General features: G+C 31.1%; 2 protein-coding genes across 4 annotated transcripts; one reads left to right on the top strand and one right to left on the bottom strand.

The window, feature by feature from the left end:
- The first annotated feature begins 343 nt into the window (after nucleotides 1-343).
- Nucleotides 344-12551, top strand: LOC148191370 (golgin candidate 3-like). Of its 3 annotated transcripts, none has more exons than XM_088102506.1 (16): nucleotides 344-738; nucleotides 2249-2347; nucleotides 3576-3704; nucleotides 4823-4978; nucleotides 5154-5274; nucleotides 5377-5441; nucleotides 6224-6388; nucleotides 6528-6644; nucleotides 6756-6902; nucleotides 7785-8081; nucleotides 8257-8322; nucleotides 10435-10637; nucleotides 10862-10916; nucleotides 11442-11627; nucleotides 11889-12329; nucleotides 12415-12551. In XM_088102506.1, exons 1-15 carry the CDS (start codon nucleotides 520-522, stop codon nucleotides 12297-12299), a joined length of 2436 nt encoding a protein of 811 aa, XP_087958632.1. In that variant the 5' UTR covers nucleotides 344-519; the 3' UTR covers nucleotides 12300-12329; nucleotides 12415-12551. The 3 variants fall into 3 exon arrangements, with proteins under 3 accessions (XP_087958632.1, XP_087958633.1, XP_087958631.1); XM_088102507.1 differs by lacking the exon at nucleotides 12415-12551 and having other exon boundaries at nucleotides 11889-11967; nucleotides 12156-12315; XM_088102505.1 differs by having other exon boundaries at nucleotides 11889-12551.
- A 1833-nt stretch (nucleotides 12552-14384) lies between these two features.
- On the bottom strand, nucleotides 14385-16725 carry LOC148191369 (reticulon-like protein B1). The gene is made up of 5 exons (XM_088102511.1): nucleotides 16335-16725; nucleotides 15450-15630; nucleotides 15195-15336; nucleotides 14942-15011; nucleotides 14385-14850 (listed from the first exon to the last, which is right to left on the bottom strand). Exons 1-5 carry the CDS (start codon nucleotides 16561-16563, stop codon nucleotides 14684-14686), a joined length of 789 nt encoding a protein of 262 aa, XP_087958637.1. The 5' UTR covers nucleotides 16564-16725; the 3' UTR covers nucleotides 14385-14683.
- Nucleotides 16726-19136: the final 2411 nt, after the last annotated feature.

The raw sequence follows: 19136 nt of genomic DNA, 5'->3' as shown, positions 1-19136 counted from the left end.
TTTTATAACTAAATATTTTTTAAAATTGTTAGAAATAATAATTTCTTTAATAAATCGAATATCTATCCATAAAAAATATTTATATTGAATTTTTGTTAATTGAATCAAACTTTTTAGGTAAAAATTTGATAAGTAAATTTTTTATTCTATTTATTATAATTCTAAATAAAATCTATAGGAACTAGATACGAGAGAAAGTGAGAGTAAAACTTGTACATTAATAGTGATAGTAGCAGCACTACACGTATCCCAGAACGTGACGTAAAACAAAACGTGACCTAAAATAAAATATTACAATAAATAACTATTCCTACAAAAAAAAATTTAAGAATTAGTTGTTCTTCCCCATCTGAGATCTACCAGTAATTGCACATTGCGGTGCCTACTTTCACAGATTCAGTCTCCCACATTTCCCCCAAATCCGTAAATGAAAAATTAAAAAAGATTCAATTGCATCTTTATATATTCATTTTCATTCGTGACTGCAATTTTCGGGGGATAAGTTTGGGATTTTGAATCATGTGGGGCACCATTGCCAATTTCAAGGAAAACCTCAACAAGATCGCGCTCGATGTTCATGACGACGACGAAATTCTCCGTGAGTACGGTACCGGCATCACTGCCAACGGCGACAACTCCGCCGTCTCCGGTCGCCGGAGTTCGCACGGTTCCGCCAGTCCCAAATCGGGGATCACGTCGCCGCTCGCCAACGGCATCGATCATGCTTCTCTTCCTGAGGTCATTCTTTTTCTCTGTTTCTCTCTTAAAGTTGCGTTGCGTTGTGAATCTTTGAGCTGCTTGAAAACTTAATAAGCGCGTATCTGGTTCTGCATTGAAGTAGGTTTTGGGTTTTAGTTTTGGAAAAAAAAGTTAGATGAACTTTCTTTGAAGTTTAATCGTTCTTTAATCGGAAGTGAAGTTTCACCTAGGTAATTTGCATAAACTTTTTAGTGCAAACGTTTGTTACCAAGATTATCAATGCGAAACTCCAATTGTCTGGAGCGACATAATTAACACCTAAAGAACTATATACAAGTTTAGTTCATAGAAAAAATTAAAGAAAAAAATTAAGCAAGTTGGATATGGGAAATTATTATGTTGTTCAAGATTACCACTGTCGTAGTTGATTTCCGCTCAACAAATATCAGCTGAGTTTAATTAATTCTTTCTTGGAAATTTAAAAATTCAAGTACATGTGACAGGAATATTAGTCGGAATCATCTACTCATGGTGGTTCCGTACTGTACATCTCATTGGCCATATTTGTTCCTGATCAGGAAAATTAGTCTTTGGGTACTTGGATATTAATTTCTTCAGTAATCAATCATTTTATATGAATGTTTTGGGACTAATTTGATGACTAAAAGCACATTCAAGAACTATGAATGTAATATTCATCCTCTAAGAAATAAGAACTAACATGATGGACACTTTATTTTCAAGGACTGATTTTGACTGTTCAGTCAAGAAATGTTTCAAAATAGGTTTACTTAATGTCCAACCTGTAAGCATGTCTGTATATGCGTTGAAATTGCAGCAGCGTGCATTTAAATATCTCTTCTCCACGTAAGTAACACAGGGGATACTTTTGGAAATGTATGTTTGAGGCAACTAAATGGTATGGTAGTACAAATGTGCATTATGAAACTAACTTGAGTTTACATAATGCTTATTTATCAAGTTCCGTGTACCTCAAAGATATGAAGATTCCCTTAGTTTACTATATTTTGATTGAAAATAAAAATAACCTTTTTGCTTTTCCAACTTATCGGAAGTTACTGAGATTTTTCTATCTCTCCATAACATCATTAACATGCCATTATTTCACACAGGCATTAGTAGGTCTGGAATGGGTTTGACTCTCCCACCCTTGCTATCACTAGGGAGGGGGAGAAACTTGAAGTCAATGAAATCGGGTTATACATCAAAGTTGTGTTGGATGTTAGAAAAGTGGGGAAAACCCGAATCCAATCAAAACAGGATTTTGTCATCAAAATCGTGTTGTGGTTAGACTGGCACCAACTGGTTAAGATTTAATTGTTATGCTTACTTTTCACGAAATTTAGCAGGTTAATTAGTGAAAATATGTTTCCATGCTTGAAATTGTAGTGTCTAAATATGTGAATGTTTATAACTTCTTTTGCCCCTTGAATCCCCCCTTACTTTAGAAGTTGATGGTTAAATAAGATGCCATTTTATAACCCAAAAGGAAAAGATGTAATTTTATTATTTGGTGTACTATTTGTAGATAGAACAGTACAAAGCAGAAATCAAGAAACTTCAAGCATCTGAGGCAGAGATTAAAGCATTATCAGTTAATTATGCAGCTCTGTTAAAAGAAAAAGAGGTACGATCATTACTTTCTGGAATATATGTAATTAATTTACATTTAATTTGTAGATTTTTGTTTTCATCAGTTCACTTGAAGCTACATAATTGTGCACTTGGGGTCTGATGAGACAGTTTTTTAATACAGAAACTTTTTGGGTTTAATCTGTTTAACTGGGTAATCTTCTATACGTTTTGAAGGACTATTGTTGGTTTTGTGCAACTTAGGGTGTTTTAAATTTATCGGTTATAGAATGAATAATGTGCTCTCACCCAAACGATTAAACTTTTGGGGCATGAGGCCTAGGTACATAATATGATATGGATACAAGAAATTTTTAAAAATTAAACACATGATATGGTCAAGATAAATTAGCAAGAAGGTTATATATGTATATTACATGAATAGACTATTTTTTGAGCAACATTAATATTACCAATTGCTCATTAATAGATAAATATATCAATAGTCAATAAATGATTACATTTTTCCAAAAAAGATACTCAAGGTCCTGACAAATAAGCATAGTTACACACCTTTCCTTCACCCATATCATAATATATTTCTTTTACTGTGTCAGGAAAAATATACTATTTCCCTACCCAAGTTAGAGTGTCATTGAAACAATCAATTTTCCATCCAAAAGAAGTTTTGGCTCTATAGAATAATTACATAGTTGTTAGGAAGAAGATAGATAACATGCTCTGACTTGTCATTTGGAAGAGAAATGCTCCTTTAGAACAACAGATATTATTGTCTGCCTTATAACAATAAAAGCTACATTTCTTACGGAGCTGAGTGCCTAGCTGTATCATATCTAGGCAGTAAGGGAGCCATATCAGGGAGTTTATTTAAAAAAATAAAATAAAATGAATGGATACTTTTTGGATAGTATGTAGATATATGTGATGTGTCAAACACATCAGTATTGGATATGTTTCAGACATTGATATTTTTGTATTTTCAGAGTATCGGGACTTCATAGATTTTTAGATAGATGGTTTATGACATAGTATTAGATCCTCTATAACCATGTGATCTAGAGTTCGATCCTTGTTGCATTTTTCCTGGGTGGGCTTGTGCATTTTTCATGCCTCAAGGTCATAGGTGAGAAGGTGTGCTATATATGAAATCATTCATGTCTATTCATCATTATAATCACCTATCAATTTATCTTAACTATTAATTCATTGTTTGCACCTGTGGCCTTCGATAAAATCAACCATCCCCATGATTTCCTTTTCAGGATCACATTGTTAAATTGAATAAAGAAAATGGCTCACTAAAGCAGAATTTAGAGGCTACAAATGCTGCTCTGCGTGTCTCCAGAATTGAAGGTTCTGGAGTATCTACAAATGGAACTTATACAGTCAAGGTATCTCAACCTGTTCTGGAGGTCCTTCATTAAATTTGGCTTTTGGTATCTGTTGCAAAATTTAATTAGCAATGAGGATGTTTGACTGGCAGTGCCATTTGCATTCTCAAATTGCAGTTGTGATTCAAGTTTGGTTTTTGGGCCTTGAATCTAAGTAAGCCTATTAAAATGCTGCAAACCTATTCTGAACATACTTCTTGTTTTAATGACTAGTTGTGGATAGAATTATGAGTGGGCAACCGGGTATATGTCATAACCATATGAAAATGCTTGTGTCCACCAAAAGAATTGATTTTTGTTTGTTTTATAGGCTTTCACCCACCAACCTTAATTTCATATTTGAGATAATTGGCTGCTTTGAGATAAGGTCTTTTGCTTATTATTTAATGGGGACCAAGCTTAGCTAAAAGCCTTGCAACTGTTTTTTTCTTAGGTTGTTTACAGCTCATTTTGGTAGGGAAAGATGGAAAGATGACTATGTTTCCTTTTGGGGCCTCTGTTTAAAGTTTGAATTTCCATCAAGAGATTTTACCCTTATAAGAATGAGATAGGATTTTCTTAGGGACTTTTTTTTTTCTTTTTTCTTTAAATATAAAAAACAAGGTATTAGAAAGCTCTTTTATAGTTATGGGTTTTCTCTGTATTTTTTAAGCAGTTTTATATAAGTCGGTGCATTTTTTAATAGCCATTCAAAAATATTTTTAAGTGTTAAAAATACTTTTGGAGAGGGTTGTATCTTTTATTATGAAAAAAGTACTTTTGGAACAGGACTAATGGAATTGCAAATATGCTATTATTTGTCAACTTTTAGGATTAGATCAGTGCAATTAATGAGTATTTTGAAATAAATATCTGGTCAAACATTTATCATTCATTCAGAAGAATACGAATTTCCTTGATTTTTATACTTTTTTTGTTTTAGATTATCTAGTGTGGGTTGGTGGGACTCGTAGACCTATCTGGTGTTATAGATGGTGATCATTAAGCTTGTGATATGTGCTTTGTTCCTTCCTAAGTATGGGAATACTGTTATGTTGTAACATGGCTAATAGTATTCGGTGATGTGGCTTTGATCTTAATAGATAACTAAGGATTCATGTTGACTACTTTTTGTGCAGGGAAGTACAGATCAATCACCTAATCGACAGAACAAGTTCAACTTGCAACGCAAAAGTCGTAATGCCATGAACAATGGAACTGTGTCTGCTTTGAAATCTGATGCTATTCAAAGTGAGATGGAATTCAAACATTCAAATTTACAAGGAAATTCCAAGGTAATGAATGATATGTATATTTTCGGGTTATTCTTAGCCTATAATTTGGTTTCTCTGTCTTTATAATGCAAACACCCATATTTTCCTGATAGTTTTGATGTATAACATTTGATAGCTTTGTATTTTATTTTTAGTGATGAGTGAATTTGACAACAGATGTATGAATGCCTTCTAGGAGCTTGCGCTTGATGGAAATACCTCAGCAGCTGTTCAACATTCCTCAGATATACAGAAGTTGAAGTTAGAACTAGAGGAAGAACGAGATCAATTGGCAAAGATTCAGCTCAAATTCCAAGGTACTTTTGTTATGCTTTTGGAATGCCTAAATTTTATCTAGGCATACAAGTAGAAGTGGCCTAAGTTCCTAACAAACATTCTTATTCTTTCTTTAATGTCAGAGGAACAGAGATTAAGCAAGTCTTTTCAAGAGGAGCTTAAAATGTTAAAGTTGGAAAGAGACAAAGTGAGTTATATTAGGTAGATATATGAATTTTCATGTTCTTGGCTGCATCATATTTACCTGGTCACACTTAAGAGAGTTATATTAGCTGATTATGTGTAATATAATATGATGGAATTGATTTCGAACTTGACAACAGCTTTGGGAGATGAAGCAAATGATGTATGCATGAAATTACCGTTACATTTCATTATGTATATTTTGGGAACCTTTTGTGATTGATACTTTTGTCATTGTGTTGTTGCTATCAACTTTTTCCTTTCACTTACTAGACATGCTCTGATAAAGTTAGAGAACTAAAGATTAAAAGCACCTCAATAAATGTTTTTTAGCCTTTCAGAAATACCTTTGCAAATTGGTCCTTCATATCGTTATACTGTTAAAAGATCCAATGAACTCACCAAATACTGATCTATATATGTTTTAAAAGAAATCTCCAGTATCTAAATCGGCTTTTGATGAACACAAATTGAGATTTAATATCAAACTATGAATAGAAGGACCAAAAGCATAAATAAATTTTCTTTCTACCACAAAAGATACAGAATAAATGGCCTTGCTGTTATTAATTCAGATGACAATCCAAATTGAAAATTTCTGTCTTTCTCTTCAAATAGAAAATAAAGTTGGCATAAACTAAAAAAGAACTGGATAGCTTTTATCAATTTTTCAAAATCTTCTTTTTATTATTTCTTTTGTTGAATCAATGATAAACGTTTGCATTGTCATAGATTGGGCTGTAAAGCTTTTGGTTATCTAACTAGTAATATGTTATTGCTTTGAAGAAATCAATGGAAGTGAACAAAATACACAACGAGTTGAATGAACAAGTATCAGAAATAAAGCATCTACAATTAGAGTTGACAAAACGGGAAAATGAAGCAGGGGAGGCTGTGGATAGCTTAAAAAGATTTATCAAAACTTTAGAGAAGGAAAACACCACTCTTAAGGTTTGTATATTTATGTTTTACCATATTTGACTGCAGTGTAGGTTGCTACTATTTTTTTGCTCAAAAATTGATAATGATGATTTTTGTATTATTTGGCTTCCGAAACACACCAATATGATCCTATTCCCCTTGTTATTAGATGGAAAAAAATGAAATTGAGGCTGCTCTTGAAAATAGCAGGAAGTTTTTCACAGATAAAATGATGCGTGATGCTTCACATACTCAGGAAAAAGATTCAAGCAGTGTCAGTGATGATGTGAGCCAAAACTTCATAGCAATAGGCACTTTACTTGTTATGTATTCAGATCCTTATTAATAATCGTTTTCTTTTCCTTTTGGGGATTGGGCAAATGGTTTTTGGTAATAGATGCCAGATAACTCCAAAAGTTTTCCAGAAAAGGAAGAAATGGAAAGATCATTAGACAAGCTAAGCAAAGATTTGAATGAAGCCCAGCGGGACAGGGACAAAGCAGTACAAGAATTGAACCGTCTCAAACAACATTTACTGGAAAAGGTTTTGTTCTTTTTTACTTTAATATCTTCGTCTATATTTTCAATAGTGGAACCAATGACGAGTAAACATGACATTCAAGAGACAAATGATGGCTCTTTTGCATTTCTCATTAATTAACTATTAATTATATAATTAATATATTTGTAAGATATATTTTCCTGTGTTAAACTTGACCTGGCTTGAACCATTGCCAACTGACCAAACACCTTTGACTATATAGTTTACTTCAGTGTTGGAAACTGAAACTAAAACACTCCTAGGTGGCGTATTGTCCCCTCTCAGTGTACGATAAAGATTTAAACTATAAAATTATAATATTCAGTGTGAGAGACTTGGTATTCTCCATCACTTCTACTTTTCCTGTATCTATGTTCTGCCCAACTCCTTTCTTGTATCCATACATGTCAGCTCCTTTCTTCTCATAATCTATTAAGTTAATCAGTCATTCAATTTTCCCAATTGCTCCTCTTCACTCTATTTTATTGTGAACCTTAAGAGTATGGTGTTTCTTCAACATACATCTAGAATGAGACACATTTATTGTATGTATATTGACCCATGTTAATTGGTGATGTCTGATTGATCTTTCAACATTTTCTTTTCAGTAATAATATGCAGTCCGAAGCATATTTTAAGTGGTCTAAAGACAACTAAACCATGCAAACATACGCATTTACAATGATACTTGTTAACTACATTTTCCTAATAAAATGAGCTTTGGTCATGATTAGATGCTTTCATTGTGTACTTTTGTTTGATTTGTTGACTTACAATTTTGCTATGTACTGAACTGCTTTTTTTCTCCATAATCTGAGCATGCATGATATATTTACTATATCCATATTTCTGCATCAATGTTCTTTTCCTTGCTGATTTATCTAGGCATCTGAGGAATCAGATAAAATGGATGAAGACAGCAAAATCATTGAAGAGCTACGTGATAGCAATACTTATTTAACAGCTCAAGTATCACATCTCGAGAGAACTCTGAAGCAAGCACTTGCAAGTCAAGAGGAACTGAAGATGGCTAACAATAGTGAAATTCTCAAGTCTAGAGAAGTCATTAATGACCTGAACACGAAGCTTACAAACTGTATGAGCACTATAGATGCTAAAAATATTGAACTTTTAAATCTACAGACAGCTCTAGGGCAGTACTATGCTGAAATTGAAGCCAAGGTACAAAACACATCAGTGCATCTTTTTTTATTGTTCATAAATTGCAGACATTAGTTGGGTTGTTAACACTTGCTCACTTTCATTTTCTTGGTACAGTTCCTTATATTTTAAATATGTGTGCTTGTGTCTACAGTTATGACTTACCTTTCATATGCACTATATTCTTATTCCTTAGGAGCATTTAGAAAGGGAGTTGGCTCATGCAAGAGAGGAAATTGCCAAGCTTTCTCAACTTTTGAAAGTAAGACTCTTTCTGTCTCTAAATATCTGAATGTGCTCTTGTTACTACTTTGAGAAGCAAACTGTATAAACTATTTGAGGGAAGAGAAAACCAGATTATATGATTTAGTGCAGATAAGAAACTATTTATACTGCACATAGTTTGAACTTTAACTAACCTAACTACATTGCCTACTCAGCATAACTGAGTCTGGTATCCGTTTCAGTTTATACCCAAATAGGTTTCCGGTGCAATACACTTTTAATAAACATGCATGCTTCAATTAGTATCATTAGAAAACATAATCAACATATTTAGAAGAGAACTATAACACAATATTAATTCATTGCAAAATAAATCAAGGCTTAATTACTCGCTTGATTCTCACTTTGATTGGAAAGTTTCAAGTTGATCCACTTAGCTTTTTGTTTTCAACTGAGTTCCAATTTTTTTAAAAGTTGACTTAATTAGGTTTTTTTAAGAAAAAGATTACTAATGACGTTAACGGCCACGTGTCAATTTGTGTTTTTTTTTTCTTTTGCAAAATTTTTTGTTTTCCACATGTCAGGTTCGTGGTGACATGTGGCATTAGTAATGCCACGTGACAATATTAGTGTCAAGTGTCATTGTCTTGTACTTAAGGAAAATGACACTTGAACAACCATTTTTGACAACATTTAGACACGCGCACACGTGTCTAAATTTGAGTGGTCCATTTTCATTTAATTTTTCCAACTGGACCACTCAAATTTAGACACGTGTGCGCGTGTCTAAATGTTGTCAAAAATGGTTGTTCAAGTATCATTTTCCTGTACTTAATGTAATTTCTATATATGTCTTTTATATTCAATTTTGTCTCAATTTTTTCCAAAATGGAGCAATATGGTCTCTCCAAATTGAGACCAAAATTTATTATTTTTATAAATTTTATATTGATATTTTTATTAAAAATGACTTTTTAACATATTACATTGTTGCATATTATTAATCCATGTTTTATTAATTCATGTTTTTATTATAAGATTAAAACTAATTAAGTATAAATCTTATTTAGAAAAAGAGTAAGTATTTAAAACTAATATATTGATTTAATAACATTTATTAATCCATGTTTTTTTGTAAGATTAAAACTAGTTAATAACATCTACAAAAATATCAGTATAAATTTGGTCTCAAATTGGAAAGGGAATATTGCTCTATTTGGAAATAAATTGGGATTAAATTGAATCAAAGAGATATATGTAGGGACTAAATTGAGGACAAGAAAATAATACTTGACACTGACACATGCCATTGATAGTGTCACTCGTCACACCACTTAATATGTGGACAATTTTTTTTTCTTTTGTAAAAAAAATTTAAAAAACTACAAATTGACATGTGGCTTCCTGTTACGTCGTTTGTAATTTGTTTTTTAAAGGACTTAATTGAGTCAATTTTTCAAAAATTGAGATCCAATTGAAACAAAAGGCTAAGCGGACACCAATTTGAAACTTTCCAACCAAACCAAAGTGTGGATCAAGTGAGTAATTAAACCATAAATCAATAAAGACATAAAATTTTATCAATTATAACCTGAAGTGTCAAATGTTATTAAGTTTATAATTGTATGAATTAAGTTTGTGTCATTTATTTTTAAGAGTTCTTGGATACACTTTTTAAAGTTTTGTATTCGCGAGTTACTTTAGTTATTTTAGTATGTCAATTGATTTTCTGAAAGATATAGGAAGTTACAAAGTTATTTTGGAAAAAAACATTTTTCCGTTTTTCAGTCTGTTTTTTAGTTTTCAAATTAATAATTAATCATCTAAGTTATTAGATTAAAACAACTTATTGTCATCATCATGTGTAGCAAAATGTCATCAGTACGTAGGAACTAGGTACAATTAATCCCTTAGGGGTGTTGTGGAAGTCATTATTATGAAAAACAATGTTAATCTAATAAATAAAATTTTTGGAAAGCAAAAAAGTATAAACAATAAATTTCTTTATTCAATATTTATGCATTTGATCTTATCTTGCATTGTTCCCAAAAAATTTACTAAAGTATATTTGTCTTGTTAGATAATAAATTAACTTGCTGGGATTCCTGATTTAGTAAGTTGTAGATTTAATGGTTACTGTTGTTACCAGGAAGCCGATCACAGAGCAGAAGTTTCAAGGAATGAAAGAGAAGAAATTTTAGCCAAGCTTTCACAATCTGAGAAGGTGCAAACTGAATGGAGAAGTAGAGTAAGCAAGCTTGAGGATGATAATGCCAAATTGAGGAAAGTTCTTGAGCAGAGTATGACACAGTTGAATAGAATGTCGGTAGATTCGGATTATCTTGTTGACAGGTTAGCCTGTTTGTGTTCTTTCTTAGTATGTTTTTCTTCCAACATTTGCTTGACCATGTGATTTCTCGTAAATTGATGAAATATTCTGGAAAGTGCATTTGTCTACTCTTTATTTCTTTATAAGATTATTTTTGGAATCTTCTAAGTAAGGATTTTGGCTGAATTTAGGCTCGAGATAGTATTTTTATTATGCGTCATACTAATCTAAATTAAATTGGTTGCAGGCGCATTGTGATAAAATTACTTGTAACTTATTTTCAGAGAAATCACAGCAGAGAGGTATGAAAATGTTATATGTTTTGTTTCTTTAAATGCATTGTGCAGGACTGGGTCTGAAATGAAACCCAACAATATCCTTTATTTTGCTCAAAATTGTTATAGTTCATGTTGCATGTGTATGGGTGCTAGTGGGGGCGACAGAGAGCAAATTTCTGATATATGACTAGCATTTTAAAAGTCCCAAGATTTGGTTAAACTGAAATCAAGGGAAATAGTAACATTTTTTCGTAAGTTATAGAGGAGTTGAGAAAAGCTTTTTCCCTTGGAATAAACTAAACCAAACACGCACAAGAAATCCACGAGGTGGTATGTGAGAAAAATTATTAGCTACGTGAATGAATGCAACGTTGATTCATGTTTTAACCTGAGTATGAAAGGGAAATGGTATGCAATTGTATTCTTCACATGCATTTGTTTACTTGCAGCTTATGTTTGCTTTCCGTAACTTGTACTTCTGTGTTGGATGTGTTATTTTATCTGATTTGTGGGATGTCTTGTGCTTACTGTTTGATACATTGGGAACAGGTTTTGGATCTTATGGTTCGCATGCTAGGATTTTCTGATGAGGATAAGCAAAGAATTGGTGGTGCTCAACAAGGTGCTGGTAAAGGTGTTGTTCGTGGAGTTCTAGGGCTGCCTGGCCGCCTGGTTGGAGGCATCCTGGGAGGAAATTCGACTGAATCAGCAGCTAATGCGGGATCTGATAACCAGGTAATTTCTTCTTATCTCTTATAACTTCTCCAATGGTACATTTGGCTGTTTTTCAATATAACAGATCACCACTGATGAGAAAATGGAGGAAATAGATTTATGTAATTCTATGCAATATGGATTAATATCTAGTTGAGTTTATCAGTATGGTACTTTATAAAATTAACCAATGAATTTTTCCCGACTGAACCATGTGTAAGTGTAATCAACCTTGTGCTTTAGAAATTTGAGTTGAATTTCTTATTATGTTTTCTCGTGCAGTCTTTTGCAGATCTGTGGGTTGATTTTCTTCTCAAGGAAACGGAAGAAAGAGAAAAGAGAGAATCATCAGGAAATTCAGGTAAATCCACGGAAGATCCTTCCAATAAAAGTCCAAATACTATGTCTGCCACTCCTCCATTTTCCAACAAAAGTCCAAACACTATTTCTGCCACTCCACCATTTTCCAATAAAAGTCCAAATACTATTTCTGCTACTCCACCCTTTTCGAATAGGACGTTTGATGCTGGAAAAACATCACCTTTTCAGATTACTCCAATTAATCAAAACGTCAGTCCTCCCCCTCGTGTTTATTTTCAGCGCTCTGAACATTTTGATTCTGAGTTCTCAACAGTTCCTCTTACGTCATCCGATTCTCAAACATCTAGTTCTAATCTGCTTCCAAGATACTAAGTATACATTGGAGTACGCAATTAAACAAAGGTATATATCATTGTTTGTTAAATTTTTGCGATATTGTTCAATTAATTCTTTAACATTTAAAATGAGTGTCTCTTTTTCTATTAAGAGGGTGCGGGGAACTTCTCAGTAATTTTGGAAGATGTAGATCTCATGTAATATCGTTCACATTTCTTTAATGTATATAATACACAATTCTATACTTGTACCAGTTCGCAGCTATAATGTATTCTCTATTTTGTGATCCGTAGTTTTCCCGCCAAATGTTTTACCTCTGATATTTTCTTAATAATGTTATAACTCCATGTTAGGAAAATAGTGAGCTTAAAGTATAGTACTTATACACAATCTTCATTGAAGGAAATTATTGTGACCGTACTTGGTATCAATTTCTGTGGTTGGAAAAAGCAATAGAGGGATATGCTGTATTGAAAATTTTCCATTCGTCTGCTATACTCACTTCTCCAATCTCTACATGTTAGTTTCAACTTTTGCTATCATGAAATCATTCCCAAGGATTCAGAATTTATTAGACTTTAGTTATTACTCACTGATTTTTATCGTACACAAAATCATATATTCCATTAATTTTTCGCACATTTAAGGCATTATTTCACAGTAATTTTTCCATATATACATCTACTAGGATAATTTATTTTTCTGCTGTTTTACTGTAAATTCCCTTTTGCAAACTTTTTCCTTTTTCTAAATATACTGTCTCTATTGTTAACGTTTTACATTTAAGATTTAATTGTTAAAAATGTTGAATTTTGTCAGAAAAATATTTTTCAAAAAGAAAAAAAGGAAAACTAAAAAAGAAGCTTCGTGAATTAGTTGTTAGCTTAAAACTTGATATCAATGAAAGAGAATCGACTCTATTAAAAATGGATTGTGTATATTATTGATAGAAGTACTTGTGTTCTCGCTATCAGAAAAATAAAACGCACTGTTCACTTAAAATAAAATAGTTTGTTACATAATTGCTGGTTAAAAGACACAAATTACTTATGACTTATTTCATATGCATATAACCAATTTATTTGCCATACAAACAAACCTTTAAATTGTATTGATTAAAATTGTAATTGAATTGTCTGTAGCAGGAAACTTTTAACTTACAATATTATACTATATTTATAAAATAAAAATAAAATGTAATCAAGTATTACATGAAATTATTGCTAAATTATAAATAAATTTTAAATTATATTATGTATGCTAATTTGTTATATTAAAATAGTTTATAAAAATATATGCAAAAATTATTTTTTTTAAATGATAGAAATTCTGAAAATAATCCGTAATCTGCGTATATTCATAATTTGATTAATTGTTATAGGACAAAATAATATCTTTGTTCTAGGACCAATATATATAAATTCACATAAACAATACTATCTTTGTTCTAGGGCAAAAAAAATATTGTTCTAAAACGATAGCAATTTTATTTTAAAAATATATTAATGTTTATAGTTTTCAATAAAATATAAATTAAATTATTTTAAATTTAATCCAAATAAATTACATCATTATTTATATTTCATATATAAAATAACATTTTTATTGAGATGATAAACATTTTAATTAATGACTCGTGATTAACTTGTACACTGCCAACTGAATAAACATTATAGTTGATTATGTATAAAAGATAGCTAATAAAATAAAATACATGGCACTTTGTTAATTCATAACTGAATAACAACGTAATTTTTTACTTTACAAATGCTCGATACATTTATTTATATATTCGAGTAAAATATATGGCACTTTTTACGGCAATTCCTCGTAGTAACGCAGAATTCAGACTATTTTATTGTATCTTTTTCAGACTGCTAATATTGTATTGAAAAAAGTTACAGGCAAACTACAATATTGTTTTAAAATGAAATAACATGACTCACTGTCCAAATTCTCCACAAAATTTACTTTTAAGAAAATAAATATAAATTCATTTTTCTATAATTAATTTATAAATAAGCTATTTGTAGAAATTGAGCTAATTTATCTAAATTTTTATGCAAGCTACTCCTAATTTTAACTTCTAAAATAAAGTGTGAAATATTGAATCATCAAACAGAAACACCAACCACCAGAAATCTTAATCAAAGAAAAACGTTGACAATTAACATAAATATTTTTTGCTTACAATATGATTACTGATTGAACGACTAAATGGTCCAACAAAAGTTGTAATCAGCAAAATCGACATTCTCGTAGCAAACCTGAAAAAGCTCATGGATCTTGAATACCGCACCCGCCAAAAAGCAAGTCCAAAAACAAGGCTTGGCATATGGTTTCAAAGAAACGAGGCTCTTAAATAAAAAAGACTCAAGTGGAGCCCTCTTTTCGTCTTCAGAATACCAAATACTTAAACACTAAGCTAACTTGCCTTTCAATGGACCTTTCGGGATCTTACTCAACACTTTCTCGTCAAACACAGCATACTGTTTTTTGAACTCGATCAATCCTTTCTCTGCCAGAGGGTCTATCTTGTCTTCATACTTATCATAAAAGACAGGAACCGTATGCAACAAAACGAAAACTGCAAACGAAGATCAAGGAAATCAGTGAAATTCCATAAATCATTGTCATGGCTTAAAACTAAATATAAAGCAAGAACAAGTTATTCTTACCAATGTAGAACAAGGTCAAGAAATTGACCCAGCTTCCCACAATTGATAGAACCCATGTGCTAACAATAACCTATCATAACATCAAGAACAGAATGCTCAGTTATTCAAACTAAAACTAACATTAAATTGAGAATCATAGGTACAGCATTTTGTAGTTCAAACCATGTTAAAATCCCATAATTCATAATAATTACACGTTAAAATAGAATATTTGATGTATATGAATGAAATTAGAAATGAGTTTAATGCATACAATGAGGAATGTCTTCAAATCTCTTCCAGAACCGATAGCATGCAAGGCAGCAAATCCGCGATTGAGTTCAATTGTCAATGCAGATGCAAATTGAAGAAAAGGTTCTTCAGAAAGATGAACAACTGGGATGCGAGGTGGTGCCCTGAAACAACAATATTTGATATTACATGCAATGCAAATTGGTTAGAAACAAATGATAGCCACTACACAGGATGACTTGGTTCAATAATAGAATAACAACTTCCTAATTCTTACTTGTGAATAAATGTATGGGCATTGGACCACAAAAACAAAACCGCAAGCAACAGAATCAAGATGTGGCCGACTAGCGTAAGCAGATGATATTCAAGCAACTCAAAAAAGATCCAAACAGCTGTTGCTACAGCAAGTACACTGGCAGATATCTTCTTGTTCCTCCACAACAGCACATCAGCAGCTGCAATTGAATAGAACAATTGGTTAGGATTAAAAAAATAAATCCCATGTGAAATATTTTAGCTTCTGATTATAATAATTTAGCGATTATTATATGGAGCTTTTAAAAAAGAAGATTGTAGTATATTAGATGATTGTAGTATACTTGTTTACAATTTACAAGAAAACCCCAAAGTGACTATTTTTTCTAATAACTTCTGAGTTCAATAAAATTTAAATTATTTCAATATTTTGAAAAACTGGAAGCCACACGAAAAACTAAATAAATGATTCCCTTCCCGAAAAAATCAGGTATTTCAAAGATATCTCCGATCTATATGATAAATCAACGTGTTTTTTTGACGGCAGTCAAACAACAATACTCAACAGGTAAAAAGACCACAAATCAAAACCCAATTAGAGAGCAATACAACATGTTGCTTCGTATGAATATACCAAAATACTCATTAAATTCAATATAAGCGAACATCGAGCACAAAAAGATTCAAAATTCAATATCTCACACTTAAGTGAACTCGAATTCCACTTCCAAATAATAACGTAGCATTCAAACAACTTAACACCACTACTTAACAAAATGTAGCATCGTTCAGAATCTACTCAACATAGATCAACGAATCACTTCACATCACAGATCTAACGAAACCACACCCAAACAGTGTCAATTAAGACAAAGAAAAGAAAATGCTAGAGAGAGATTCATACGCTTTCCGCCGCCTAGGACGGAGTGAACGGGCTTCTCCCTCCCGAAGAGACGGAAAACCTTATCCTTGATCGAGGAAGTATCCTTGATCGAGGAAGATTCCTTTTTGTCGGAATCGGAATCCGAAGAAGAGGAAGAGTCATGGCCATGGCCATGAAGCTTGTCGGCGATCTTGTCGAGCAACGATTCCCCAGTGGCCGGTACTGCAGTGTGCTCCGATTCTTCCGCCATTGTCTTCGAAAAACCCTAAATCTTCGAACGCGGAACCGCTCTTAAAGGGATCGAAAGGTTTTCGCTTTAGGCTCGTGCCGATGACAAGTAACGTGCGAGGCGCTCGGTGTCCCTTCTTATAGTGTTGTGCAAAACGAGGTTCAGTGCCGAACCTCAGGTTCGGTACACATTTGAATCTGGCACCAGTAATAGAGAGAGGGAAACCGTAGGAATTGACGGCGTCTCTGTTCAAAATCACTAGTGTTACTTTTCCCCCTAATAATCAGATTTTACTAACAGTCTAAAATGCATTAACTAAAAATAAAATTCTAGAACCGATTTTCATATGTTACAGTAGCATTGATTAGCGGGTAAATTTATATTTAAACATGAGTATTTTTTATTAAAATTAAAATTCTATTTTTCAAATACGTATAGTTAATGTTGATATTATTGGTAATACTGATTGTTTAAGTACAAAAAATACTAATTTTAATGAAAAGTGTGCTTAAATTACATCAATTAATATATTAAACTTATGTTTTGTACGTTGTTTGATAAAAACAGTTATTTTCTGTATTTTACTTTATCTGTATAATGTACACATTTCCGAAAATAATTAATCATATTCATTTTAAAATAGTACTGTTTTATTTTATTTTTGGTAATTTTTTTTAACTAAAATACATTTTCTATAAATTAAAAAAAATGATAATAAAAATAACTGATTAAGGTATTTTAAAATGAATATCAGTAAACAAAGGTGTTACTAAAAATGTTTAATCTTTTGAATATTTAAAGTTAAAAAGATTTTAAAATTAGATTGTGTTATTATCTAATGACTTATTCTAGTTTAATATGAAAGGAATTTTGGTGCATAGTTTTAATTACTAATTTTTTGTTAATATATTTAAAAATAAACAAATTTGATACATAAATTAAATTTCTGAATTTTGATCTGTAGATTTAAAAAGTAATAATTTAAGGAAATTAGAAGAGCGTTTAAATGATTGAAATTAAGGAAATTTATTAACAGACTATGAATTGAAAGAAAAAAAGAAAGTGGTTGTGCAAAAAATGGTGACGTGTATGGCGGTGATACTTTAGAAAAGTGGTGACCGACAATATCAAAAGTTGTGGGACAGGTGTCCCTTAGTGATTGGGACTCATGACTGCCGTTGGGTCATGGACGGTTACTCCTTTACGCAAGACACATTCTTACAAGCAAACGCCTACACTTTTTTATCATATATATATATATATATATATATATATATATATATATATATATATATATATACTCATTTTCGTACATTCTTCATTATTTTGGAAAAAAAAATACAAATTATGATGTTAATAAATTTTAATCGAGAATATACATGATTAAATAATTAACTGTTAATTTTTTCTTTAAAATAATTAAAAAAGATAATTTAATTTAATATAAACTTATGGTTCCAATTTATGTAAGAAATTTTGTACTCAATCCATCTCAACAAAAATGTTAAATTTAAATTTATGAATGAAAAAATAATATTAAAATAAAATTTTCAACAATTAATTAAGTTTCAACCACTTCATATTAATATATACAGAAGTTAATATTCTAACAAAGATAAATTTGTTTGGAAATTTTCTTTGATACTTTTAACTAAATGCTACTTCTATAAATAAACGATGCTTAACCCAAAAAAAATAAAATAGAGAAAAAAGTGTAAATGCTTGTGCTTATAAAAACTATTCATTAAAATAAAAGTTATAAAAGTTTGGTGAGATGCTTAAAAATAATATGACATAAGGAATCCATGTAAAGCAATAGAAACTCAAATATAATATCTATAACAACCAACGTTAGAGATGATCTAAAGTAATATTACAATCACCAGAAACAAAAATAAATTTATCCATGTTTATAACTTGGACTTAAATTATGTTATTTAATTCCTTGAAAGTAACTAGTCCTTATATATTTTTTTATCCTATAAAATTTAGTCACTCTTTCAATTTTAATACAATATGTAAATTTTAGTTTTAATTCCTATAAAACATTTTTCTTGAACTCTACCAATAAAACTTTGAAATTAATATTTGTAGTCCTTAATATAAATAAATAACACTTATCTTATGGATTTAAAATATTTTTTAACTCACTAAAGGTCGATATATATTATATTATAACACTAATATTAATTACTTAAAGCAGGCTTTTATGTTTTTATTCAACAGATAAGTAGTAAATTTTTGTCATATAATATCATTAATCCCATTTAATGACTTTTAGTGTTAAGTACGTAGACTAAATACAAATAAAAAAAAAACTACGGAAACCAAAATCAAAGTTGATGTATTAAATGAATAGATTTGTATAAACAATACATAATATTGTCTTACTATATAATAAAATTGTGCTTGAAATCTATATATAAATTTATATGGTACATCAATATTTCTTCTGGAGCGTGAAGGATGAGTCCATATATATATTGTTAAATGGGGTTTCAGCAATATTTCTATAAGATGTCCAGTGTAACAGAAAAAAGGTTGGTTTGAGCAACTACCATTCACAATAAGCTTAACATTCACATTTAACAGTA

The sequence above is a fragment of the Vigna umbellata genome, chromosome 11, assembly GCF_029865625.1.
Source record: "Vigna umbellata cultivar VRB3 chromosome 11, Vumbellata_1.0, whole genome shotgun sequence".
Lineage (NCBI taxonomy): Eukaryota > Viridiplantae > Streptophyta > Magnoliopsida > Fabales > Fabaceae > Vigna > Vigna umbellata.
Note: the sequence above shows the minus strand (reverse complement) of the source record. Positions and strands in the feature narration are given on the sequence as shown.